Raw genomic sequence first — 26,413 nt, 5'->3', positions numbered from 1 at the left:
AATAAAAACCAGTTTATATAATTGTAGATATTCTTCATACTGAATGTTGTAAACCTAAGAACAAGGAATAACATAGAAGGAATGATAAAATAAAAACTGTAAATCATATGGTTGTCTCTTTTCTTCTTATGCAAATACAATTAGCAATATATTGATATGTAAATTTTTTATCAATAACACATTTTACATTACTAGATTATATATTCGACACAGTTTATGTAGAAAGTATGCAAGCAGGTCGTATCTGAATTCGGTAGGGTTATACGGCCAATAAAACCAAGTGCATATCTTGATGAATTTGACTTCTACTAGTTAAAGGGCAGATGCATTTTTATATGTCCATCCCTCTCTAACGCATTGGCAATGTTGTAAATACAACGAGCAGCACACTATGTGAATTATGCATTCCATCTATTGTATTCCGAAATTTTTGAGTAAAACTTACTATTTTTTTTTTTAATTTGATAAAGCTACTTTTTTAATTATACAATACTATCATACCTACTTGTACAACAGTTAGTCCATTACCCTAAGGTTATCTTGAAAAGATTGCTCTCAGCAATAAGACCGCCTTACTGTACTTATACAATTGTATCGTTGTGTTTGTAAATTGCCTTGCTTATTTCCTATATTGTATAATGCAAATAAAGTATACTCATTCATTCATACATACATTCGAATCGCGTGACTGATAAACTAGGATTTTGTAACGAAATGATCAGTAACAGAGAGTGGTGGAGATAAAAAAAAATATTGTCAAAACGCTGAAATCGTCTGTCGCAAAAAGCTTGTAACAAAATAAACTGGGCGTTCAACTAAATAAATAAATCTTGCGCTGTGTCATTTGTTGCTAACATCAATTTAGAAGTTTCAGAGTCTCAACCCGTGTCATGAGTGCCAGTGATGTACAGTGAAGCTGGATATGTTATACAGTCTGGTTTAACAAAATTAAATTCAAATTATCTTTTTTTTTATTTATACAACTTACAATGGCAAACAAGCTGACGGCCCACCTGATGGAAAGTGGTACCGTCGCCTATAGACATGAGCAGTACCATGGACATAACAGAGTATACTGTTTCGCCCATGACACCCCCCATGCGTTGCCATTCCTGAGGACTCAGGTGTTATTCCTCCGTACCCAGTAAATTCACGCCATATCTCACCCTTCAAACCGAAACACAACGATGCAAACACAACTGCTTTACAGTTGAAACACGAATGGGACAGAGGTACCCGAGCAATCGACTTTTGTAAACTTGTTTACAATCACTTTTAAATCGTAAATTTTTTTTTAATCTACTACAGGTTTCGGAAGGTTGTTATCTATTGAGAAGAGTCCGTAAGAAACTCAACAGTTACTCTTTTAAATCTCTGTTAACATTATGTGTATTTATTTAAATGTACTATATCTAAAATTACATGGTCGTTAAAAGCCCGTGCATGATCGACTAACACCATGCACATTTGTTATTCAAGTAATCGTTTAATGTGTAATAGGCTTTGTTCAATAAGTATTTTTTAATAATAGTTTAAAACTTATTAAAAGGTAGATCCGAAATATTCTTCGGTATCTTATTATAACATTTAATGCCAATTCCCATAAAAGACCTATTAACTTTTTCCAAACGATACTTTGGAACAGCAAGTTTATATTTGTGTCTAGTGGTAAGATTATTGAGATCTCTGTCTTTAAGGATTTGATTTTGATTGATTGATGTTTAAATTTTATTTATTTATTCATTTATTTATTTATTTATAATACATATACATATCTTTAGTGAGCGATTACAGAGTTACTAAATGCATTTTCCAGAAATCATAGAATATTACTAGTACAAATGCTCTAATTACAATATATAATAGGCACTAAAAAATAACCATACCCAATTGAGGGAAGAGCGACCCGAGGGTAGTTGCCCCCGGAGTTGATGCCGGGGTAAAGGGGGCCACCGCGAGGCTCCTATCTAAACCCTCGTAAGGTTAAGAAGACCTTGATTGATTGATAAGAACTTTTATAAAAGTAATTGCTCTATTTGAATCAAAGCATTTGGCGTTCTATTGTTTCTGCCTACCCTAATGGGAGACAGGCGTGACGGATATATATGTATGTATATAATAAGTACCAAAAATGTAGTCTTGTGTAATTTGTTAAATCTTTTGAATTTGTTAACGCTTTTCGAAATTCTGTGGCAGTACAGTGTAGCAAGTCCAATTGTGTACTTGCAATTACCTTATCAATCAATCAAGGTCTTCTTAACCTTCTTACGAGGGTTTAGATAGGGGCCTCGCGGTGGCCCCCTTTACCCCGGCATCAACTCCGGGGGCAACTACCCTCGGGTCGCTCTTCCCTTAATTGGGTGAGATTTTCTTTAATCGTTTTCGGTTCTTTTATATTATTATGGGTGGCATGGAGTAGGATTTCATCTTCTCTCTTGCTTTAAGATATATATTTCCTTTTTTTTAAGTTCTATTGAAACAAACTAACAACAGACTAAAATAGAGGGCGCTGAACACCTGACGGTATTAGATTAGCGCTAAAAGTGACCTAAATTTATAAAAAAAATGTAATCAGCCTGCAGATAATTAATAGGGTTTAAATGATTTGCCTATGCAACTATTGACTATGCAAATATACAATTTTATAACTTGTAACATTTTACATTAAAATAAAACCTGTTGTTTTATTTCTTTCATATTGTTCTTAGCTAAAAATACATTTTGAAATTTATCATCGTCGTCATATCAAATGTAAACTGTCTCCAGTTTTACATATGTCTCTCTCATGGGGGCGGCTTGCTAATAGTGATGTTTTAGAGGGACGCTACTACCCATCCTTCGACCATTCTCTGATTGCTCAGCAGCCAGATATTGATATATTTAATGACAAAATAGATATATTTTTAAAATCTTGTATAAAATTTGTAAGTTTGTAAAATAAACCTACACGTTTTGGGAGACTGTAAGTGCGGTGAGTAATTTTCAAATAAATAAATAAATAAATTACATTCGCTTAGTCGTCTCTTACTACACCCTCCCTTTCTTCTGACGTTTCTGAATTGAGAAGTAATATAAAAATGTTGTATAGCATCATATCTATCGTTAACTGTCCACTGCTGCACATAAGCCTTCCCATAAGCCCCCCCATAAGGGGGGGGGGTAAGTTGTATAGCACATTCTTTACTAAATTCTGTTATAAATGTGAAATTGAGTGATTTGTCACTAGTTGATGCTTTAACTAACCATTATGAAATATTTGGGGACACAGGATTTATTTCGTTTGGAGAAGGCTGTTCTTCATCCCAATCAATCGACGTATAAAGGTCATGAGGACGAAGTGTCCGGTAAGAACTAATTGCAAAAAATGTCAGTATCGACTAGATTAAAAACTGTTACTGTGATTACATTATTCCAAATTACTAAAGAGGTAGGCTAATTTGCTCGAAGTTAAAATTAACTGGTACGTAACATAAAATATTTAGTTACAGTTTTAAGATTGAAATTGGTTTATTTTAAACTTCCAACCACTGAGAGATTGGTAAGTTGCCTTTATAACAATTATCCATTTAATACAATATCCATTAAAACTTTTGGACGTCAATCTTTGAGAATCGAACTTTGTACAAACGCTTCCAGATATTCTATTTCCTTGAAACGAAGTGATACATACGGTTATGTTTTCGAAAATCTCTGTGACGGCTGTTATTTTTTTTTTAAGAAATAAAAATGACTTCAATAAATTAAAAAATCCAACTGTTATTTACTTTTTTTATACCACGTAGGTGGCAAACAAGCATACAGCTCGTCTGATGAAAAATGGTCACTGTAGCCTAAGAATCTTGCACGACTAGGGGTGTCACGTACGCGTTGCTGACCCTGAGCAGACATTAATATATTTTTTTTGAAATATCGTATTTGATTGCTGGGACTGTATTAATATCCTCTTGTTAGTTTTATTTTTAAAATTCATAATCATTTTTATCCGATATCTATGTATATACATATATAACGTGAAATTAACGAAGATACAGTGTTTTTGTTGTTTGTGATGATTATTTTGACTTCATTCAGAAGTCTTATTCATGTTGATGAGTGTATATTAATATTACTGTATCAAAAATCTATAAGTTATGGTAACCACTTTCTGTCAGGTAGCAGTCAGCTTGTTTGCTAATTGTCATTCTATATTGCATGAAAAGTAATTGAATGTTTTTTTTTACAAAAATAAATGACTTCTTCAATCTTAGTAAACATGGAATTCAGACCATAGTAGAACTAAATATTGCAAATTGAAATATTAAAATCGATTTAAAGTTGAAGGAATTTCATTTTGAAAAATAAAGATCGCTAGAAACGCAATGAAGTCAGATATAAACAAGTGGAAATATAATAAAAAATAAATAAACGTGCTAACTCATAAAACTCAACTGTTTTATGTCTAAAATAAAATTATTTTTGACAATTTATGACTGTCATGTTTATTTTATATTGTCACCGTAAAACAGTATAGTCGTCTTAATAATAAAATATCACTCCCAGAATGTCGAATCGAGCTATTTTGTCTATATCGTCAACTTTATCATATCTGTCGTTAACTGTTCACTTCTGAACAGACGCCTCTTCCATAAGTGGGATTTTTAGTGACCCATTCTGTCTTAATGACGAGATGATATGTAGACACATTGCATTGAAAACATTTTAGTTTAATTTTTTTATTTAATCAGTTGTGTATTGTAGACACATGAATTCGCGTAAAATTAAAACAGTATACATAGACAGTAAACGTTTCTACGTAATCATTTTATGATCCAAAAAGAAAAACGTGGGGTAATCTCGTAATTCTATTCTACATTCTACCATGTACCATATATATATATATATATATATATATATATATATATATATATATATATATATATATATATATATATATATATATATATATATATATATATATATATATAAGTTTTAATCCCCAATAATTAGCTAACGTTAGATATTTTTGGACTGTTATTTACTTACATTGATACAAGTTATCTGGAGATAGTGGCCTGGTGGCTGCACAGGTTTTCCTAGTTCAGCCATCAGTTTCCATAATACATTAAGTACATAATAGTTGCTCATACAGTATTGTGGAGAATTGATAAATATTTTACAATTTGAAAAATTTGAATTCTAATACCACAGTATAAATAATAGTACAACAAATAATACATTGTAATTTGGAAACGCAGCGTACCCGTTCGGTAATGAAACCCGTATGCACCCAAAAGTTCTTCAACTTTATGACATTTCCACAAAAAGTAATTCATATTGCTCACACGTAAAGTGGCGAATGTGCTTTAGGAAATGAGTATTACATAGAACAACATTAGAGTTTGTTTTGCAACGTTTAAAACTTTTATAATTACGTTTCCAACTACTCAAACTGGAACAACTTTTGAATTGCTAAAATTCACACAAAAATGTGTTACAGGGTTGCGCATGACCCGAGTTGGGTAAATGCATTTACTTCTTTTTCACAAGAAAGTAAATAAAATAAGACAGTCAATAACTTTTTGGATAAGACGAGACGATACAAAATTAAATGATTACGTATTACCTATTAGTTATTCAACCGACTTTAAAAATAAGGTCTCAATTCAGTTTTTTTTTTATATTTTCTTTTTATATTTGTTACCTCATATCTCCGTCGGTTATAAACCTATTTGGAAAATTCTTTTGTTATCAAAAAGATATAGTTATAAATTAACCTTTTAAATTTTTTCTTAAAATTGTTACAATAGTTTAGTTTTTAATTCAAAATAACTAATTTTATCACAATTAAAGTTTATTTTTTTGTGGGACACAATCCTAATTTATAATTTAAATTTAATTTAATTTAAATTTATTTGCTTTGAATAAGTGATACAGAGTTTTCATTTAATAAATATACAATTCCATATTCAGCTAACATTAATCATTAAAATTATATGAATATAGTTTTTTTTTAGTCACAAATAATTTTGCAATAAATAAATAAATTTATAATAAACAAACTCTCTCGAGTTTGAATATACATTACAGAAACGTGATTCAGTGTTTATATCATATATATTTGAAACTAACGATCTGCCCCGGCTTTGCTCGAAGCGACATGGGATTGTGACCTCAACTATTTATTTATATAATTTTAAATTTGATCATCCACTTTAAGCTATTTGATAAATTTATATAATAAACAGATATTATTTTAATGTTTTTTTTTTTTTATATACAACTTAGAATGGCAAACAAGCTGACGGCCCACCTGATGGAAAGTGGTAACCGTCGCCTTTAAACATGATCAGTACCATGGACATAACACAGTATACTGTTTCGCCCATGATTCCCCCCATGCGTTACCATTCCTGAGGACTCAGGTGTTCTTCCTCTATACCCAGTAAATTCACGCCATATCCCACCGTTCAAACTGAAACACAGCCATGCAAACACAACTGCTTCACAGTTGAAACACGAATAGGACAGAGGTACCCAACCAATCGACTTTTGTACAAAGTCTCCCTGTAATGTAACTTTTATCTCTTGCGTCATAGAGAATAGATAAGAGAATGTTATCAAAACGTGGTCCAGAAAGTTTTTATCTATGGAACAATAGAATGAACACAATAGTTGGTACAAATGTCAATTAAAACTATGAGTGCAAAGTTGGAGAGATAACGAGCTATCCCTATATATACCTTATACCAGATCTCTCTAGCAGTTTTATGCTTCACAATACCGTGGTCAGTTCGATTTTGGCTGACTTGAAAAATATGTAATTCTAATTTTCGTATCCTATTTGTTACTATATTATAATTCTTTTATAAGGTAAAATATGAATTCTGTTTCCTACAGGACACGCTCAGCCTAGTGTAGGAAGCAATGATACATTCTGTACTTATACAAACATACTTTGTTAAATAAATATATCTTTATCTCTTATTTTATATCTATTTATCTTTATGTCTTTTACAGTGTAAGCAGAGATAATCGAGTGTCAAAGACCTCTATCTTTATATATATATATATATATATATATATATATATATATATATATATATATATATATATATATATTATAAGAATGTTTGTAGAGAAAGTTTGCAAAAAAATGTTTGAATATTTTATTAACCAAACACAAAATAATTTTAAAAAAACTAATACTAATTAAGCCGAACACTTTTTAAATCATGTCACTTTAAGAAGAAATTCACTTTTACTAATAGAACACTCTCTAAAAATTATGCGAATAATTCATATATCACCCTGTATATTATTAAGTCAGAGACTGAAATTTATACATTTGCCTGAAAACAATTCACATCCATCAAAATAACACGATTTACATTGTAAACATCAAGCAAAATATTATATACCGACCCATAATACTCACAATCAGTTGAAATATCAAGACACTAACCCTCGTCAAAGTCGAACGGACACCATTGTCAAATTTCAAATTAGTTTTAATGGCAAAGGTTGGATGTTTAATATTGCAAATACCGTAAGGTCACTGAAACAACCTTGAAACATAAGTAACTTTGTTATATTAAGACATTTATTAAAAATATATATGTGACAGTTTACTGGAAGAATGCATGACTGCGATCCAGGGATCTTAAAATCAAATACCAGCTTCTGTATTCTTAAATTTGTCTTTGAAACATGTAAATTTTGATATTTATTAGATGTATAAAAACTTATAAAACAATGTACATATAGTACAACATATATAAAATATATTTTAGTCATACTGTGTAAATTAAAAAACACGATTGCATTGTTAAAAAAATTATCAATATTTCCAAATAATAAAGTCTTTGTTACTCGTGATGAAGTGACAACTTTAACAATATTCCGTATATCCAAATCTGTTCAGGAACTTAGAATTGATGGCGGAAAGAAACTCACATATAATCCTGAAAATATTACATTCCTCTTTTAGGTAGACATGTAAAAATGATTATCACTTGCTTCGTACTTAGGAGGGCGCGTAAAGGTATCGTCCGATAAGCTATATCAGAGGCTTTCACACACAAAGAACGCGGCACAGAAAATCTTAGAAACTAAAGAGTTTCACCTCCTAATTATTATTACTATGAGCATAGATTAATGAAAAAGTTTAATATAATTTATGAAACAGTGATTCTAATTTTGTTTAAATTATCAGAGAAACGCTGTCTGAATGAATTTAGTACCAGATTGAAACATTAAATCAACTAGTCGATTTTTGCCTTGTAGCTACTGGATATCAACATACTATCTTAGGGTTCAATTATTGATTCGTATACATTGTTATTAAGTTCTATTGAAACAGATTATTATCACCATATCAGCCGTTATCTATTTACTACCGAATATAGGCCTTCCTCTATTGGGGGGTTTTGCCAATAATTGGCAAATTTGGATTGCTGGATTGGATCGTTGCTGCCCATTCCTTGACCATTACGTCCTTTAGTTGCCTCTTACGACATCTACGGGAAGGGAAGGGGTGACGCCTTCCCTTCTATGCCGGGACCACATGGCGAAACAGTTTTTAGTAATAGTATATCATCTGCACATACCTTGATATTGTCGTGTATCTTGTCATCTTAGGATTACCGTTGGGGCTCTCGATTTCTTTAACATCTTCTTTCGAAACTATAACAAAAAAAAAAATTTAAATACATTATGTAAATACACTTAGATGCTCACTGTACATCAATTACTTACTCATTATTCATTACTCATTATGAATAAGTTGAACTTAAGTTAATAAATAATTTTGGTGATACTGATTGATCAACAAAGCTTGATATCGAATTCGCCCATGATACCTCCCATGCGTTGCCATTCTTGAGGACTCAGGTGTTACTCTTCTGTACCTAGTAAATTCATGCCAGTTTTTTTGGGCATAGAAGAATAACACCTGAGTCCTTAGGAATGACAACGCATGCGGAGTAACATGGGCGAAACAGTATACTTTGTTATATCCATGGTACTGCTCATGTCTATAGGCGATGGTTACCACTTTCCATCAGGTGGGCCGTCAGCTTGTTTGCCATTCTAAGTTGTATAAAAAAAAATTAAACCATATTCGCTTACTGAATAACATATTGGCGTAGTAGTGGACATGTTATTTTGAGTAAATGTAGTCCCGTTTCCGACTGTCAGTTAGTTCAGTTTAGAAGCGAATTACTTTTAATTAATTCAAGTCTAGGTATACTAGGATTTTAATGTGAAATCTTGCAGTTGGAAATTCTAAACTATGATATGAAATTTCTTCGCTAAACGGAGAAAAATTTTATATTTTTATGTGTGTGAAATTGTATGTATCATAGATCGTATATAGATTTTGAAATTTAAGACTGTTATTAATAAAGTATGTTAAAGAAAGTTAAAATTATCTGTCAATTTAATTAAAATCAAAATCAAAAGTAATTAAACGTTTTTCAATATTTCTGATTGGTTATTTAAAAATTGCTATGTTACCAAACTCTCGTAAAACGTTCATCATATCAGCCTTTAACTGTCCACTGCTGGACATAAGCCTTTCTCATACGGAAAGTTTTGCCAGTAGCTGCCACGCTTTGGCAGGCGGATTGGCAACTGCAGTTAGGCTATGGAATTGTAATTAAGACGGACGCTGCTGCCTATCACTCGCCCTATATTAGTCTCCTCTTACAACACTTATGGGAAAGCAAGGGATGGCAATGGTAGAAATTAATTATAAAAAATATTGCATATAAATCTAATGACCAATACGAAATACCAGAGGGAGACTTTGTACAAAAGTCGATTGCTTGGGTACCTCTGTCCCATTCGTGTTTCAACCGTGAAGCAGTTGTGTTTGCATGGCTGTGTTTCGGTTTGAAGGGTGGGATATGGCGTGAATTTACTGGGTACAGAGGAATAACACCTGAGTCCTCAGGAATGGCAACGCATGGGGGGTATCATGGGCGAAACAGTATACTCTATTATGTCCATGGTACTGCTCATGTCTATAGGCGACGGTTACCACTTTCCATCAGGTGGGCCGTCAGCTTGTTTGCCATTCTAAGTTGTATAAAATATATATATATATATATATATACATATATATATATATATATATATATATATATATATATAAATGAAAAACTTTATACCTATCTCATATTCTGCTTTGGAATTTTTAAATAACTTTTTGCTATCAAATTCTAAATTTTTAGTGACAATTCAGTAAATATATTTTTGCATAATTAACGCTTCAGTTCGCTATCAGAACATTTTTATAAATAAACAATCGGAAAATTTTGAAAATTGTTAAATTATTTTTATTAAATGCAACGTTGCCACAATTCTTCTAAATAAAGTTAGACGTATTGTGGACTTTTTAATATAACAAAACATCTTAGACCCTTAGACGCTTGGAACGTTTTTAATCGACGCTCCATGTAAACGTACATGATCAATATTTATTTATAGTAGGTAGTTTACCGTTAGTGTATGCTCTATGAACGTGGAGAGCGCAGCTATATTCTCCATGGTACAATGTAGCCGAGTAAATCGTCGAAATTAAGGGTAAGCGTGCCCCCGAGCGCAGCGAGCTTTAGCACAGAATATTATAGGACATTAAAACAGTTTTATGCAAATAGACGCATACCTTTACGTTTGCAGTTTTGTTGTTTTACTCTTTGTTAGGACAGTTAATTTATACAACACAATTTCAAGTACAATAATAACAGTAGAACAATTATGTTTTGTACCAGTTTAGTTAGTTAACTTGTGATTCTTACAGTCGTTATTGTGCGTTGGTTTGTTGGCTCACTTTTGCTGTTTGTACGTCCGTCTGTCACAAGTCTGTAGCTCAGATTGTAAGTAAATCCTATCAACATTTTAAATGCGAAAATTCGTAAAGGTGGATAGACGTTTGTTAACTCTTTCAGGCAAAGATTACTGAAAGGATTTGAAGGAAATTTGGTACACGAGTAGGTTATATCCTAATATGGCATGCATGGGGGGAAAGGGATTGTTAGCAATGGAGTTTGTTAGCCCCATTGCTAGCAATATGCCCTATCAGGTCAACCTACACGTGGTTCCCGCTGGAAACTATCATGGTTAATTCCTGATGAATTCATCATGATGGGTTAACTGGCCTGTTTTCATTTTCATCGATCACCCTTCACGGGTGCTCCGCCAGCGTATCCCGTTAGCGCAGGCGGGGTTACCATACCATTTTCACCCATAAAAAAAAACAAAAAAATGTCATGCACCTGTATTGATAATATGTACAGGGAATACTTTATGTATTTATTTACAGACATAGCTTATTGTTAATAAAAAAAGTTTTTAACATAACTTAGAATGACAAACAAGCTGACAGCTTCTCTGATGGTAAATAATAACCGTCGCCTATAGACAAGTACGTACACTATAAAATACGCCTAATATCATAATGATCCCACCTTTTAAATCAAAACACAGCGTTGCAAAATTGCAAATCGAAGCGTTCTAATAGTTAGACAGCAGAAACACGAGTGGAATATACAGAGAGAAAGTGGGAGAAAGTAATGCAAAAGAAATGATTTAAATTGACAAAAAAATCTAATAATTGGATTATCATACAACACAAAACCAATTAATGAATTTAAATAAATTCAATAAAACGAAGCAAACAAACGTATTTTATGTTGTATATAATTTGAGAACCAATTAGAAAATCAATTATAATATATATTTCTATGCAATTCCTTATATAAAACTGAGCGGACAAATATATTTATATGTATACATACAAAAAATAAATAAATATATAATCAAACTGTTTATAATTACTCCTCTCGATCCAAAGGTTGCCTGCAAGAGATCGCTCTTAGCGATCGATATAGGCCGCCCATTGTTTTCTCACTGTGATCATTTCTTGTAATTGTTTGTATTTATAAAAAGTTTACTATTGTAATCTTATGGAGAAAACAATAAAGAGTATCTATCTGGAAGAGATCGCTCTTAGCGATAAGCTCGCCCATTGTTTTCTCATTGTGATTATTTCTTGTAATTGTTTGTATTTATAATAAGTTTACTATTGTAATCTTTTGCTTTTGTAGGAAACAATATATATATATATATATATATATATATATATATATATATATATATATATATATCATCATATCAACATTAGATACTGAATATAGGGCTCCCCCTGTTGGGTTGGCTTTGCCAGTACGTGCCATGTTTGACAGGAGGGTTTTAACCACATTTAGGCTCTGGTGATGTTTTAAGACGGATACCTTGACCATTAAATTCTCTTACAGTACCCACAGGGAAGGAAAGGAAAGGGTGACTCGTCTTATGGCAGGACTACACGTAAATTGCTGGTAATAATAGTGGTGGTCAGGGGGAAAGGGACTGTTAGTAGTGGGGACTAATAGCCCTATTGCTAGCAAGCCCTGTCAGGTCGACCTCCACGAGGTTCCCCCTGGAAACCATTGTGATTAATACTTATTGCATTCATCACGATAGGCTAACTGACCTGCTTTCATGCTCATCTATCATCCCTCACTGGTGCCCCGCCGGCGTATACCAATAGCGCAGGCGGGGTTACTATTCCAATATCATCCATTAAAAAGAAAATAGTGGTGGTCAGTCTTCGAGTGTTGGCAGTCATATACATACTAATGGTAGCGGAATTAAACAAAATAATTCTAAACAAATAACTATCGAAATGAACTTCTGCAAGACAACACCTAGATCAGTAAAATAGACTAGTTTTTATCCACTACAATATAAACAAATTCCATTAAATGCCAATCAATTTACATCGTCAACATATCCTCAAACTAGGTTAAACTGTTTAAAAGCAAAAACAAATTGTATTATGGCATATTTTTACGAAGCGCTAAAAAACTATATCCAATAATTTTTCGCATGGCCAAAGAATCAAATTAAATTTTCAATAAAATAATTTTGCGGCGACTGCCTGAAGAGGGGAACTTCGGGATATCGGCGGCAGAGGGTCACGTCACTGTCACTCAACATTATTAGAGCCGGCTGAAACCGCGGAACAAGTTTATAGAGTCGCTAGATGAGCTCTCATTGTGTTTTTACAGGCAATTTAACTTGTACATTATGTTTGGGTCAAATCTTGCGGGACGAATTAGAACTACTTCCCCCGTAACCGATTTTGGTGAAATTTTGCTTTATACCTAGTTGTGATGACGATACAAAATAAAATACTAAATATTCTAATATTTTCGAAATTAATTAGTAAATGTTTTATATTTTGTGTTTATTAATAACCGATATTAAGATGGACACAAAATGAAAGAGTAGAAGAATAGGTAAGTACTAAATAAATGACATCATTTTAAAATGGCCGCAGCTACAAGATGGCGGATTACGTTATAGAGTTTGTTTTTAACAAAAATTTAAACAGGTTTTGTTTAATAAAATATATAATTATACATATAACATCATCATCATCATTATCTGAACATAGGCCTCGCCAAAAAGGGGGGTTATGTCATTTGCCACGCTTGGCAGGTGGGTTTGTAACCACAGTTAGGATTTAAATATGTTTTAAGAAGGCCGCGACCATTAAGGTCGTGAGATGGGCAGCTTCTCTTAATCGTCTCTTACAACACCTACGGGAAAGGAAAGGGTAAACCATTCTATGTTAGAACCACACGGTTATACATATAACTTAGTTTTAATTAATGACAACGCATAAATGGTACTATACGTATATATATTATGTAACATCTATGACATTGTTTAAATAACAGTTGTCATTTCTTATCATTTAGGTCATCGACTTTCCATAAGTTGAATAAAAAAGCATTTTACGAGAAACAAACGAATTAAATTTTCATAAAATTCTCACGCAAATCATATGAACGAATATTTTCAAATTAAAAAAAGCGTCGATGTAACTTCGTTCAGAAAAATTAGCATAGAAATATAATTACAACAAAAAACACATTAAGTTCATATAATCTTCTCCATTCTAAAAATCACTATATTCTGTGATTCTATACATTATTTATGGCCTATAGTCTATGTCTATGGCCTATGGTTGTCATATTCTATCAAGTGGACTGTCAGCTTGTATGTTTTAAAAATAAAAATGAAAAAAATTAATACCAGTCGTTTCCTGTCATCTTTACATCGGTGTCTGACTAGTGACGCGACAAACGAATATCGACAGCTAATATTATTCCCGCTACCGAATTTAGGAATGTACGAATACGGCTTTGGGATTTTTCTATTAATTCTCAATTTGTATTTTTAGGTCACCCCGTAGGCGTCTATGGGACATCATCCTATAATATTTTTTATGTGATTTCACATGACAAATTGTGTGAACTATTGAAAACTAAATCGTCACCCTTAGTCACGACTTGAACAATAATAGAGAACAGTATGCATTGTCTATTTTTGCCCAAAGACATGATCAACACAGTCGCCATTACAGAATCTCTTTGGGGGGGATAAGGAAGGGATTGTTAGTAATGGGAAGGGTAGTCCCCATTGCTATCAATATATCCTATCAGGTCGACCTCCGCGCGGTTCCCCCTGGAAACTATTGTGACTTGAATTCGTCACGATGGACTAACTGACCTGCCTTTTCATCCTCACGTATCACCTGTCACTGGTACCCTGCCAGCGTATACCGATAGCGCAGGCGGCGTTACTATGCCTTTTTCATCCATTAAAAAAAAATTACAGAATTTATTCTCAATAATACAGTTTTTTTAAATAAAGTTTAATGAAAACATTAATTGAAATCATTATAAAAGTACTCTCTAAATGGAATTAGTAAAATTAATTAATTAATAAGCCGTATGGTCCCGGCACAGAATAGGCCACACCTTCCTTTCCCCTAGATGTCGTAACAGGTAACTAAGGAAACTGAACAGTCGAAGAGTGCGCTGCAGCGTCTCTCTTAAAACATCATCAAAGCCTAACTGCGGTTGCCAACCCGTCTGCCAAGCGTGACAACTATTAGCAAAACTCCCCTTATGGGGGTGGCCTATGTTCAACAGTGTGTAGTTAAGGTTTAATGTAATAAAAAATATAATAATTACTAATAATTAATAATAAATAAATAAATTATTTGAGTCAATTAAGTGATGTTTAAATTGTGCTGCTTATTGGACATTAGCAGACCTCGAGTCAAACATTTGTTTATTTATATTTTTAATTAAATTTATTAAACCAAATATCTTGTTTATCATTTCAGGACTGCAGTGTTATGAGTTCGTATTTTGAAATTTCGCTGCCATATTTCATCATTCAAATTGAACGGACATATTCAAGCAGATGAATTTTTTACAATGTCCCCGTATATTACTTGTACATTTGTACGATAAAAGCTACTATTTTCACGAATTATAGTAACATGGGTTGTATTTCTAGAAAAAAAATTGTACAAAGCCGGGGTACGTCACTAGTTTTGTGTAACAAAAACACTTATTTTAAATTAACGAAATTTAATTACGTATCCATCGATACAGTGTAATCCCATCATTAGTCCTGTTAATGGTGCACTGCAATTGTTTGCTAATTGAAATGGAAAACTTGTTTAATTAATGTACGAGACGAGATCTCGACTGGCTGTACTAACCAATTAGTGATGTAGCCAATTATCGTTGCCGTATCGATATTTCTAATTTTAATTGTCATCGAACAACGAGTGACTTGAAGGAGATGTCGACATAATGAAATTTCTGTTGAGCGCTTATTTTTAAATTAGAAATACGATGTTTTGTAAGAATAAATTAATAACTTAATTTCAATGGTTTTGTTGATGTAGTAGTTAAGGAAATACTAAAATGTAATAACGCGATTTTTAAATAAAATTAATTAGTTACTGCGACCTAATGTTGGGATTGAATTCTATTTGTCCCTCTTGTTGTAGACATCCATAGGTTATGGTAATTGTCTACCACAGACTACGAAATGTGGACCGTGTGTATGTTTGTCATGTACCCCCCATGCGTTGCCATTCCTGAGGACTCAGGTGTTATTCCTCTGTACGCAGTAAATTCACGCTATATCCCACCCTTCAAACCGAAACACAGCCATGCAAACACAACTGCTTCACGGTTTAAACACGAATGGGAAAGAAGTACCCAAGCAATCGACTTTTGTACAAAGTCTCCCTCTAATGATAGTCTAGTAATAAAGCCTAGTAATGGGGCTATTTGACCCCATTACTAACAATTCCTTTCCCCCCAACATGTATATATTATTATACTGACTCACGCAGGCAAAGCCGTAGGAGATTTTTTTTTATACCACCGAAGTGGCAAACAAGCATACGGCCCACCTGATGGTAAGCGGTTACCGTAGCCTATGAACGCCTGCAATACCAGGGGTATTACGTGCGCGTTGCCGACCCTGAAGAAACCTCTCTACCGTTTTTGAAGAACCCCATACTGTAGTCTCTTGGGAAAAACTTCGGCAGGGAGCTCATTCCATAACCTGAGTGTTCGTAGGAGGAAACAGCTAGCAATATATAATTAATGTACCATATTTTGATGGCTAGCGGGGTAGGTAGTTTTTAATACCGGTCTATTTTCCAGCGAGCCGCGCACTTTACACCTCGTTAGTTCGGTTCGCAATGAAAAATTCAATTTTAATGTCAACTTTTTAATTTAACCTCTCAAAGGTATTATTGGATTTTCGAGATTTCATTTTAGTGCTATACCAGATTTAAATATACGCCTCACTGCTTCGCCTTACTATTGAAATATTTATTCCTTTTTTAATTGAATTCCCACAATAAATTTTCATTTAGCGAGATGTTGATTTTTTTGTGTGATGTACATGTCAAAGGTATATGTCAAAGCGATATAAAATAACTAAACGATACTTGTATCGTAGTATCGTATCGTAGTATAGTAGTATCGTAGTAAAACTATCCTATCGTACTTCTAATATATATATATATATATATATAAGTAATTACCTCCGTCCCAGTCTTGTTTCAACCGTAAAGCAGTTGTGTTTGCATGGCTGTGTTTCGGTTTGAAGGGTGGGATATGGCGTGAATTTACAGGGTACACAGGAATAACACCTGAGTCCTCAGGAATGGCAACGCGTGGAGGGTATTATAGGTGAAACAGTATACTCTGTTATGTCCATGGTACTGCTCATGTCTATAGGTGACGGTTACCATTTTCCATCAGGTGGGCCGTCAGCTTATTTGCCATTCTAAGTTGTATAAAAAAAATTAGAAAAAAAAGGTTTCTAAATCGATTTATACATTTTTTTTTTAGTGAAATAAATGGCTGAGTTCTGTGGTGACTCGCATAAACAAAAATGCAACCGAAATGCTACCATTCTACTTTTTCAAAATCGGTTGAAAATAGAATTAAGCATGAATATACATAAATTGGCAAATCAATCACTCCGACAAATATACGTGTATTGTCTCCGCTCAGGCAGACTCGTAAGTTGAGAGGAAGTTGTAACTGCACGGAACAGTTGCAGAATTTGATTAAAGTTATGACAACTTGATTCAGCAGTTAAGCACTGCAAGTGTAATGTAAATAGATTCGCGTTCAAGTGTTAAAAACTAGTTTATACCCGCCACTTTGTCCGCCTGAGTACATTATTTGATCGGCATAGAATGAGCCACCCCTTTTATACCCGTGGGCGTCGTTAGAGGCGACTAAGGAGGCCGAAGGATGGGCAACAGCGTCTCTCTTAAAATATCTCTAAAAGACTAACTGCGGTTGTCAACCCGCCTACCAAATGTGGCAACTACTGGCAGAACTCCCTTTATAGGGAAGGCTTACGTCCAGCAGTGGACAGTTAACGGGTGAAGAATAATAATAAAAAATTAAAAATAACGATTTTTTCATTCTAAATTTTAGTAAGTATGTACCAAATTTTTTGACAATTTGTTAGGCCTGTTAAATAGTCAAGATGTGACAAACAAACTCACTTATTTTTTTAAAACCATGATGATGGCAAGCAAGCATACAGCCCGTCTGATGGTAAACGGTCACTGTAGCCTATGAACGTCTGCAGCACTAGGATTTTTTTTTTAAATGGGTGATTATGGAATGGTTACTCCACCCGCGCTATCGGTATACACCGGCGGGGCACCAGTGAAAGATGGTAGGTGCGGATGAAGCAAATCAGTTAGCCCATCGTGACGAATTCAACAAGAATTGTTCACGATGGTTTCCAGGGGGAACCACGTGGAGGTCGACCTAATAGGGCCATATTGCTAGCAATGGGGCTGTGAAACTCCATTGCTAACAATCCCTTTCCCCCCGCAACACTAGGGTTGTCACATTCTCGTTGCCGACCTTAAAGAAACCTTAACATACCCTTTTTGAAGAACTGCTGAAACATCCTTAATTTTTTTTCTTAAAAAAATAGTAGTATATTTGGGCAACACACAGATACATATTCTGTCTATTGTTAAACAATATGTATGTGTCTTTGAAAAGGTCGAACGGGCACTTCGTTTAAGTAATCCAATACTCAAAAAAGAGGTCAACAACATTACAGCCCCTCGCGAAATCGAGTAAAAAGATCAGGGCAGCTCGGATAAATCCAATCACGAGGGCCGCATCCAATACGGGTAGGTTGGGGCAAAGTCGACAAGCAATTAAACTGGGCTCGTATTAAATCTGTCACCCCATCGGGGATGTCTAATGAAAATTTTCGCAAACTTATTAAAATCCGCCGATTCACACGTCTAAACCACTCGGAGGATTCCGCCGTTGGCTGAGTAGGCCGGGGGTAAGATGGCACTGTGCGGCGGTGTCGACATGCCAATTTCCCCCCACCCACCGTTGACTGAGTTATAATGGACCATTGTTGAGGTTTAATCACAATATTATTGTAATGGGACGCGTTCTTTGCAATGTATTATTATTATAAATTATTTTAAATAAAATAAAATTATAACAAATACTTTTCGACGTGTGGTTCCGGCATAGAGCGGACCACCCCTTTTCCTTTACCGTGAGTGTCCAAGAGAACTTAATTGTCGAGGGATAGGCAGCATCGTCCCTCTTAATATCACCAAAGCCTAACTGTACAGGTTACAGAGGAATAACACCTGAGTCATCAGGGATGGCAACGCATGGGGGGTATCATGGGCGAAACAGTATACTCTGTTAGGTCCATGGTATACTGCTCATGTCTATAGGCGACGGTTACCACTTTCCATCAGGTGGACCGTCAGATTGTTTGCCATTTTAAGTTGTATGAAAAAAAAAACCTTCTTTCGAAATTCACGAACACCAAGTCGCGGGAAAAATTACCAATAATAATAATAATAACCTACAAGTACTTTCGCGATACAGTTACGTTTTTCCATTGTCCGCCAGTTACTTTAGTTACGAAGGGCCATTGTGAAAACAAAAGCCCCGAAGGTAAGTACACTCAAACGGAGAATTGGATAGGTATGTTTTCAATCTGGTAGGTACTAAGTAAAATGCAATATATTTATATATATATATATATATACATTTTTTTTTTAATTTACATTAGTCAAAGAACATTCGTGCTTAGCTAACAAGGTGATAGCATGCAAAAATACATTTAAGGTTAACGATTAACATTTTGTTTTTTGTTTAAAAAGTCTTTTACATCATAAAAACTATTTATATTCAGCCAAGTATACAATCTCTTTTTAAATAAATTCACATTTAACAATTTTAATTCAGTCGGTATTTTATTATATACTTTTACACACATAGCTAAACAACTTTTTTCATATTTAGCTAGACGGGGAATGTCATCCAGCACGAGTCTATTTGGATTACGTCGATTCCGTGGATATATATCAGTAGCTTTTTTAAACAAATATTTATTGCTGTGTACAAACATACAAATTTCATAAATATATAGAGACGGTAGTGGTAACAAACCAAGCTTCCTAAATACCGGCTTACACGATTCGCGAGGTGAAAGACCATACAATGCTCTAATACATTTTTTTTGGGCAAGAAATGCTCTATTTTTTTCCGTACTATTGCCCCACATTATGAGTCCATATCGTAGTATTGATTGTATATATGCATTATACGTTGTGATTGCTGTTTTAATATTTGTTACGTTTTTAAGTCGTTTAAGAGCGTATACGAAAGTATTAATCCTTTTAGAAATGTATGCGATATGAGACTTCCAATCTAAATTTTGGTCTATGTTGATTCCTAAAAATTTTGTTTGCAGCACTTCTTCGATGTTCGCAACTTTTAATTTCAAACTCGTATTATTAATAGATTTATTGAATTGCATATATTTAGATTTATTAAAATTAATTCGTAAATTATTAAGACTTGTCCATTTTATTATTTTGTCAATTGTATTGTTAATTTGATTCTCATGATTCATAATAGTATTATTTTTCCTATCAGTAATCACAATGATAGAAATATCGTCTGCAAATAAGATACATTTATGGTCAAATATATTTGTAATGTCATTTATATAAAATAAAAATAATATTGGGCCTAACACACTTCCTTGCGGTACTCCATATTTATTAAATCTATATTCAGATGAGTACGATGTCATATTATTATTTTTGTCTATTTTATTACATACAACACGTTGTTGCCTGTGCGATAAGTAAGATTTTATCCACTGAAGAGCTGGCCCCCTAACTCCATTATTTTCTAATTTTTTTAATAAAAGGTCATGTGAAACAGAATCAAATGCCTTTGATACGTCAAAAAATAATCCTGTGGTCCAATTGTTATTATTGACATTAGTCATTATTATTTTTATAAGGGAATAAATGGCTAATGTTGTTGATTTCCGTTTTTGGAAGCCATATTGGTCTTTGCTAATAATATCATATTTATTACTGAACTCTATTAGCCTCTTATACATACATTTTTCAAATATTTTGGATAAAATCGGAATTAACGTAATCGGACGATAATTGTTAATATCATTCATTTTACCGCTTTTAAATATTGGCTTTACAATTGAAAATTTTAAAGAATCTGGAAAAGTTCCACTTGAAAACGATAAGTTAATTAGGTGTGTTAAGATCCCAACCAATTCATCTGTGCATGCTTTTATTATTTTTGTATTAATTTCATCATAACCTTCGGAGTTAGTATTTTTTAATGTCAGAATTTCCACTCTAACCTCATTTTCTGTCATTGGTTTAAGAAACATAGAGTTATTTCTTGAATTTTTAGGGTAACTACTATTTATGTTATTGCTTTTTGTGCTGCTTATGTGATCAATATACTGGTCATTAAATGCAGTTGTATTTTTATAGGATTTGTTATTACTGTATCACCAATTTTAATAGTTTCTATACCTTTTTTTATATTTGTATTTGTGATTTCATTTTTTATAACAGTCCATGTCGCTTTGCATTTATTATCATTTTTCTTAATGTATTTTATATTTGCAATTTTCTTTGAGCTAAAGATACATTTTTTTAAAATATTAGCATATGTAGTATACTTATTTTTATTATAATTGTTTTTACATCTATAGAATTTGTACATGTTTTTATAGTACAGTTTTCACAACTTTTGTCTCTGTTTACCTCTACAATGTCATTTTTCTTTTGAAAATAATATGGAATTGTTCCCCGTCTGTGACAAATGTAAGCAGTTTTCTTTAAATTATTTGATTTGTTACTCATAATATTTTTTTTTAAGTTTTGTTAGATTTAAATATTTGTTGTCATAGTCACTACAGTCAATGATATAATTAATTGATTTACAAATGTCAGATAATTTAGAATAATTACAGTTTACAAAATTGCAGTTTTTGTATTGATTACATAACATACTGATATTATCATTAATTTTCTTTAAGTCTAATTTATTATTATTTATCACACTTAATATAATAACCTGATTATTATTAAACTTATTCAATAAGAAACGTAATTGCATTAAAACGGCCTGCATATTATAGTCATTTTCGCCCACACATAGTATAAGTTTGTCATTATTATTCAATTTCATATTTCTACAGTTCTTCACTACCTCCCGACTCAGTGCATTTGGTTTCGTTTCCGCGGTAACTTCATATTTTTCATAGGTGGTCGTCTCTCTCGAACGTATGATAGTAGAAGCTAATCCAGTACATTGCTGAGTTCCATATATAAATATATTTCTCTTGGATTCAGGTTTTGGTACATCCGACGTGATGGAACGGGTGTTCATGTTTGATTTCGATGCATGTAATTTATTCGTGAGATTATCTATTTGTTTTGTAAGCTTTGTAATCTCCTTTAATGCGTCCTGTAGTTGCTGTTGCAAGTCTGTAATTTTATGCTGCATATTTGTCAAATTACGGTCTGCTTTTGTCGCAATGATTGGGGACGACGGTGTAGAGAACGTAGAGTGAAAGAGCTCCGAATATCTTTTCTCTTTCGTTGCACTACAGCTATTTTGCAATTCGGCTGAGGATGGATGACATAGTGATTTAAGTACTTTATTTTCAGTAGTTAGTTTTTTAACTTGTCTATGGAGATCGTTATTTTCGATTATGATGTTATCTAACTCGTTTTGCGTGCTTTCTAGCTGGGATGATAATTGCGTTATCGTTTCTTTCATTTCATCCCGAAGTGCACCTGTCTCTGTTATGGTACCATCCAAGCTTTTTGAGAGTTTATTTGGAGAGAAAATCGATCCGTCAAAAGTATCATTCTCGGTAAGTATATGAGAGTCTAGGATACCACTGGCACATATTTTTTCAGATGATTCTTCTGTATACAATTTTTTGTTAGCATTGTTTGTAAGGCTCGAGATTTTGTCTACTAATAATTGCTTTTTCCTTGTTGTGACATGAGGTTGTTCAGTATGTGTAGTATTTTGGTCTTTTCCACATGATTTGCAAATCCAGTTTTTCCTGGATTCGTTATCCAATATGCGGTATAATTTTTCTGAGTAGCCAGCACAATCAAAATCGTATCTCTTATTACATAATGCACACAATAATGAGTTCTTTATATTAACAGAACTTTTGCATTTATAGCAATTTATATATATATATATATATATATATATATATTTAATTGTATTCGTACGTCGAGTGTTTGTTTAACTGTTTCGAAATATGATTATTGTTTCCATATTTCAATTGGACATTGTATTGAAATTATATTTTATTTGTAAATATTATTAAGTACGAAAATGGTGTGGTAACCCAGCTGCGTTGTTGGTTTTTTTTTATACCACTGTGGTGGCTAACAAGCATACGGCCCACCTGATGGTAAGTGGTTAGCGTAGCCTATGAACACCTGCAATACCAGGGGTATTACGCGTGCGTTGCCGACCCTGAAGAAACCTCTTTACCCTCTTTTGAAGTACCCCCCCTTGGTATACTGGCGGGGTACTAATGAAAGGTGATAGGTAAGTGATCGAAGTCAAAATTGACTTTAAAAGGCCGGCAGCACACCTGCAATGCCACTGGTGTTGTGGGTGATCATGAGCGGCGGGAGTCACTTACCATCAGGTGAGCCGCATGCTCGTTTGCCCTTCTGTTGTAAAAAAAAATTGTTTTCCTGTATTTAACACTGTTGAACATAGGCTTCTTCCCATTGGTGAGGGGAGAGGGGGAGGGGGAGATTGCCAGTAGTTGCCACGCTTGACAGGTGGGTTGGCAACCGTATTTTTTATTTTTGATGGGTGAAAATGGAATGATAGCCCCGCCTGCACTAACCACCAGTGATCATCAGTGATCACCAGTGATCATTGAAATTGCATAAAAAAATTCCCGTTAATATTATAAATACAAAAGTTTGTAAGGATGGATGGATGGACGTCAATTAGTCTTTTACACAAAAACTACTAAATTGATTTAAAATGAATTTAGTACACTGGTAACTATATTTTAACTTTTTTTTTATACAACTTAGAATGGCAAGCAAGCTGACGGCCCACCTGATGGAAAGTGATAACCGTCGCCTATAGACATGAGCAGTACCATGGACATAACAGAGTATACTGTTTCGCCCATGATACCCCCCATGCGTTGCCATTCTTGAGGACTCAGGTGTTATTCCTCTGTACCCAGTAAATTCACGCCATATCCCACCCTTCAAACCGAAATACAGCTATGCAAATACAACTACTTCACGGTTGAAACACGAATGGGACAGAGGTACCCAAGCAATCGACTTTTGTACAAAGTCTCCCTCTGGACTTATCACATATGATATTTTATTTATTAACCCATGTGAGCGAAGCCACGGAATACAACTAGTATGATGTATACGACTTACCTTTATCCCCCTTGAACTCGACGTTTCCCCTGTACCACACAATCTTGGCAGCTGGTTTCGAGTTCTTCACCATACATTCTAACGCTACTGTTTCACCCTGCTTCACTTCTATCTTCGAGTTTGGTGGGTGATTTGTGATCTCCACGGCGGTAGGTGGCGCTGTGGACAAAAATAAAGGTTGTATTAATCTATACATAATTATTATGGAATTTACAGAGTACAGAGGAATAATACCTTAGTCCTCAGGAACGGCAACGCATGGGGGGTATCATGGGCGAAACAGTATACTCTGTTACGTCCATGGTACTGCTCATGTCTATAGGCGACGGTTACCACTTTCCATCAGGTGGGCCGTCAGCTTGTTTGCCATTCTAATAAAAAAGGCGGTCTTATTCAGTCATTCTGATCATCATATCAGCCTTTAACTGTCCACTGCTGAACATAAGCCTCCCTTGAGGGGTTTTGCCAGTAGTTGCCACGTTTGGCAGGCGGGATGGCAATCGCAGTTAGAATTTAGAGATGTTTTAAGAGAGACGCTGCTGCCCATCTCTTGCCCTCCCTTACTCGCCTCTTACGACACCCACGGGAAAGAAAGGTGTGGCCTGTTCTATACCGGGACCGCACGGCCGGTCTTATACAAGAAAAAAAGGGATTAAAATAGAAATATTTTTCATCTAAATACGAAAATTTTCGAGCTCTTTGAAATCGTCCTGTTTTATGATTCTACTGCTGCGTTCAGAATGTTATCTGTTAAGAAATATACGCAAAAAAACCAAACAGTTATGCTTTTCAAATCCGTTGTATATAATTTTATATTTATATGTATATAAATAACATTGAGTTATATTTATAAAGTATTTATGAATGAGTTAATAAAGTATCCAATGTCATATTCCATTTTGTATATAAATATATTTTTTATTCAAAACAGTATAAGGTACAGAATTGTTTAACTATGGTCCCCATAAGGGTTGAGCTTGTAACTGGAGAACCTATTATTTTATATACACTTCTACAAATTTGTTATATCATGTTTGGATATCATGGGCGAAACAGTATACTCTGTTATGTGCATGGTACTGTTCATGTCTATAGGCGACGGTTACCACTTTCCATCAGGTGGGCCGTCAGCTTGTTTTCCATTCTATGTTATATAAAAAAAAATCTGTTACAGTGATTGGATTGTTAAAATTCACAATAAATAATTTACCATTTAGATACAAAAGGTAATAAATAAAATATCTCACTTTATTTACAGCTTTTATTCCTTACTAGTTTTTACCTGTAATTAAGTACGCGTGAGTGGCAAAATTTTTATACAACTTAGAATGGCAAACAATCTGACGGCCCACCTGATGGAAAGTGGTAACCGTCGCCTATAGACATGAGCAGTACCATAGACATAACAGAATATACTGTTTCGCCAATGATACCACCCACGCGTTGCCATTTTATTTTTATGATTAAAACCGATATTTACAATTCTAAATTTAACATAAGATTCCGCATTCTAAATATTTGAATTAAATATTTGAATTTAGAATGTGTCAATGAAACAGCTTATTACTTAGCAACTTATTATCACGATAGATGTCGCTGTTTTTTGTAAAAGAAATCCTGTTCATTGTTGTAGGTAAATCATTGTACGCATTAATCTTTCACCACCTAATCGTGTCAGCCCCGCGGCGGATTGTTGCCGTAATTGTATTAATAACGTAAAGTCATTATTCAGGCACATTAATTATATATATAATCCGACGTTTTTCCATTCGTAATATTTAATTTACGGTCTACGGGCACTTCGTTAACTGGTGTTTAATTCTGTGAAAAATGGTTAAACGGCGTTTGAATAATAAAATACTTTAATTGAATTGGTAGCTATTAATACATTCTGAGTGTTCCATTGTAACAAGTTCATTTATTTAATACTAGTTGCGTCCGCGGCTTCGTGCGCTTATACCGAAGTGATTTTGTTCTACTACATTCCAAATTTTACATTTATAACACTAATTTGAATAAAAACATTTTGTTTCGCAAAAAAACATATCTTTTTTATACTACAAAGGTGGCAAACAAGCATACCGCCGGTCTGATGGTAAACAGTCACTGTAGCATATAGACACCTGCAATACTAGCAGTGTCACGTGCGCATTGCCGACACTGAAGAAACCTTAATATACTTTTTTCAAGAACCCCATG

At 33.9% G+C, this 26,413-nt stretch overlaps 1 protein-coding gene across 3 annotated transcripts in view; it reads right to left on the bottom strand.

The window, feature by feature from the left end:
* Positions 1 to 26,413, bottom strand: part of LOC113510906 (nephrin) — a 328,760-nt gene that overhangs the window by 117,312 nt on the left and 185,035 nt on the right. For all 3 annotated transcript variants that reach the window (XM_052891906.1, XM_052891905.1, XM_052891904.1), the window contains exons 5-6: positions 24,215 to 24,373; positions 8,586 to 8,661 (exon numbers count right to left, since the gene is read on the bottom strand). In XM_052891906.1, coding sequence (XP_052747866.1) covers positions 8,586 to 8,661; positions 24,215 to 24,373 — 235 coding nt within the window. The remainder of the gene's footprint in view (positions 1 to 8,585; positions 8,662 to 24,214; positions 24,374 to 26,413) is intronic.

The sequence above is a fragment of the Galleria mellonella genome, unplaced genomic scaffold, assembly GCF_026898425.1.
Source record: "Galleria mellonella isolate WM207_F2 unplaced genomic scaffold, CSIRO_AGI_GalMel_v1 utg146, whole genome shotgun sequence".
Taxonomy (NCBI): domain Eukaryota; kingdom Metazoa; phylum Arthropoda; class Insecta; order Lepidoptera; family Pyralidae; genus Galleria; species Galleria mellonella.
This window is presented reverse-complemented; position numbering and strand designations above follow the sequence as displayed.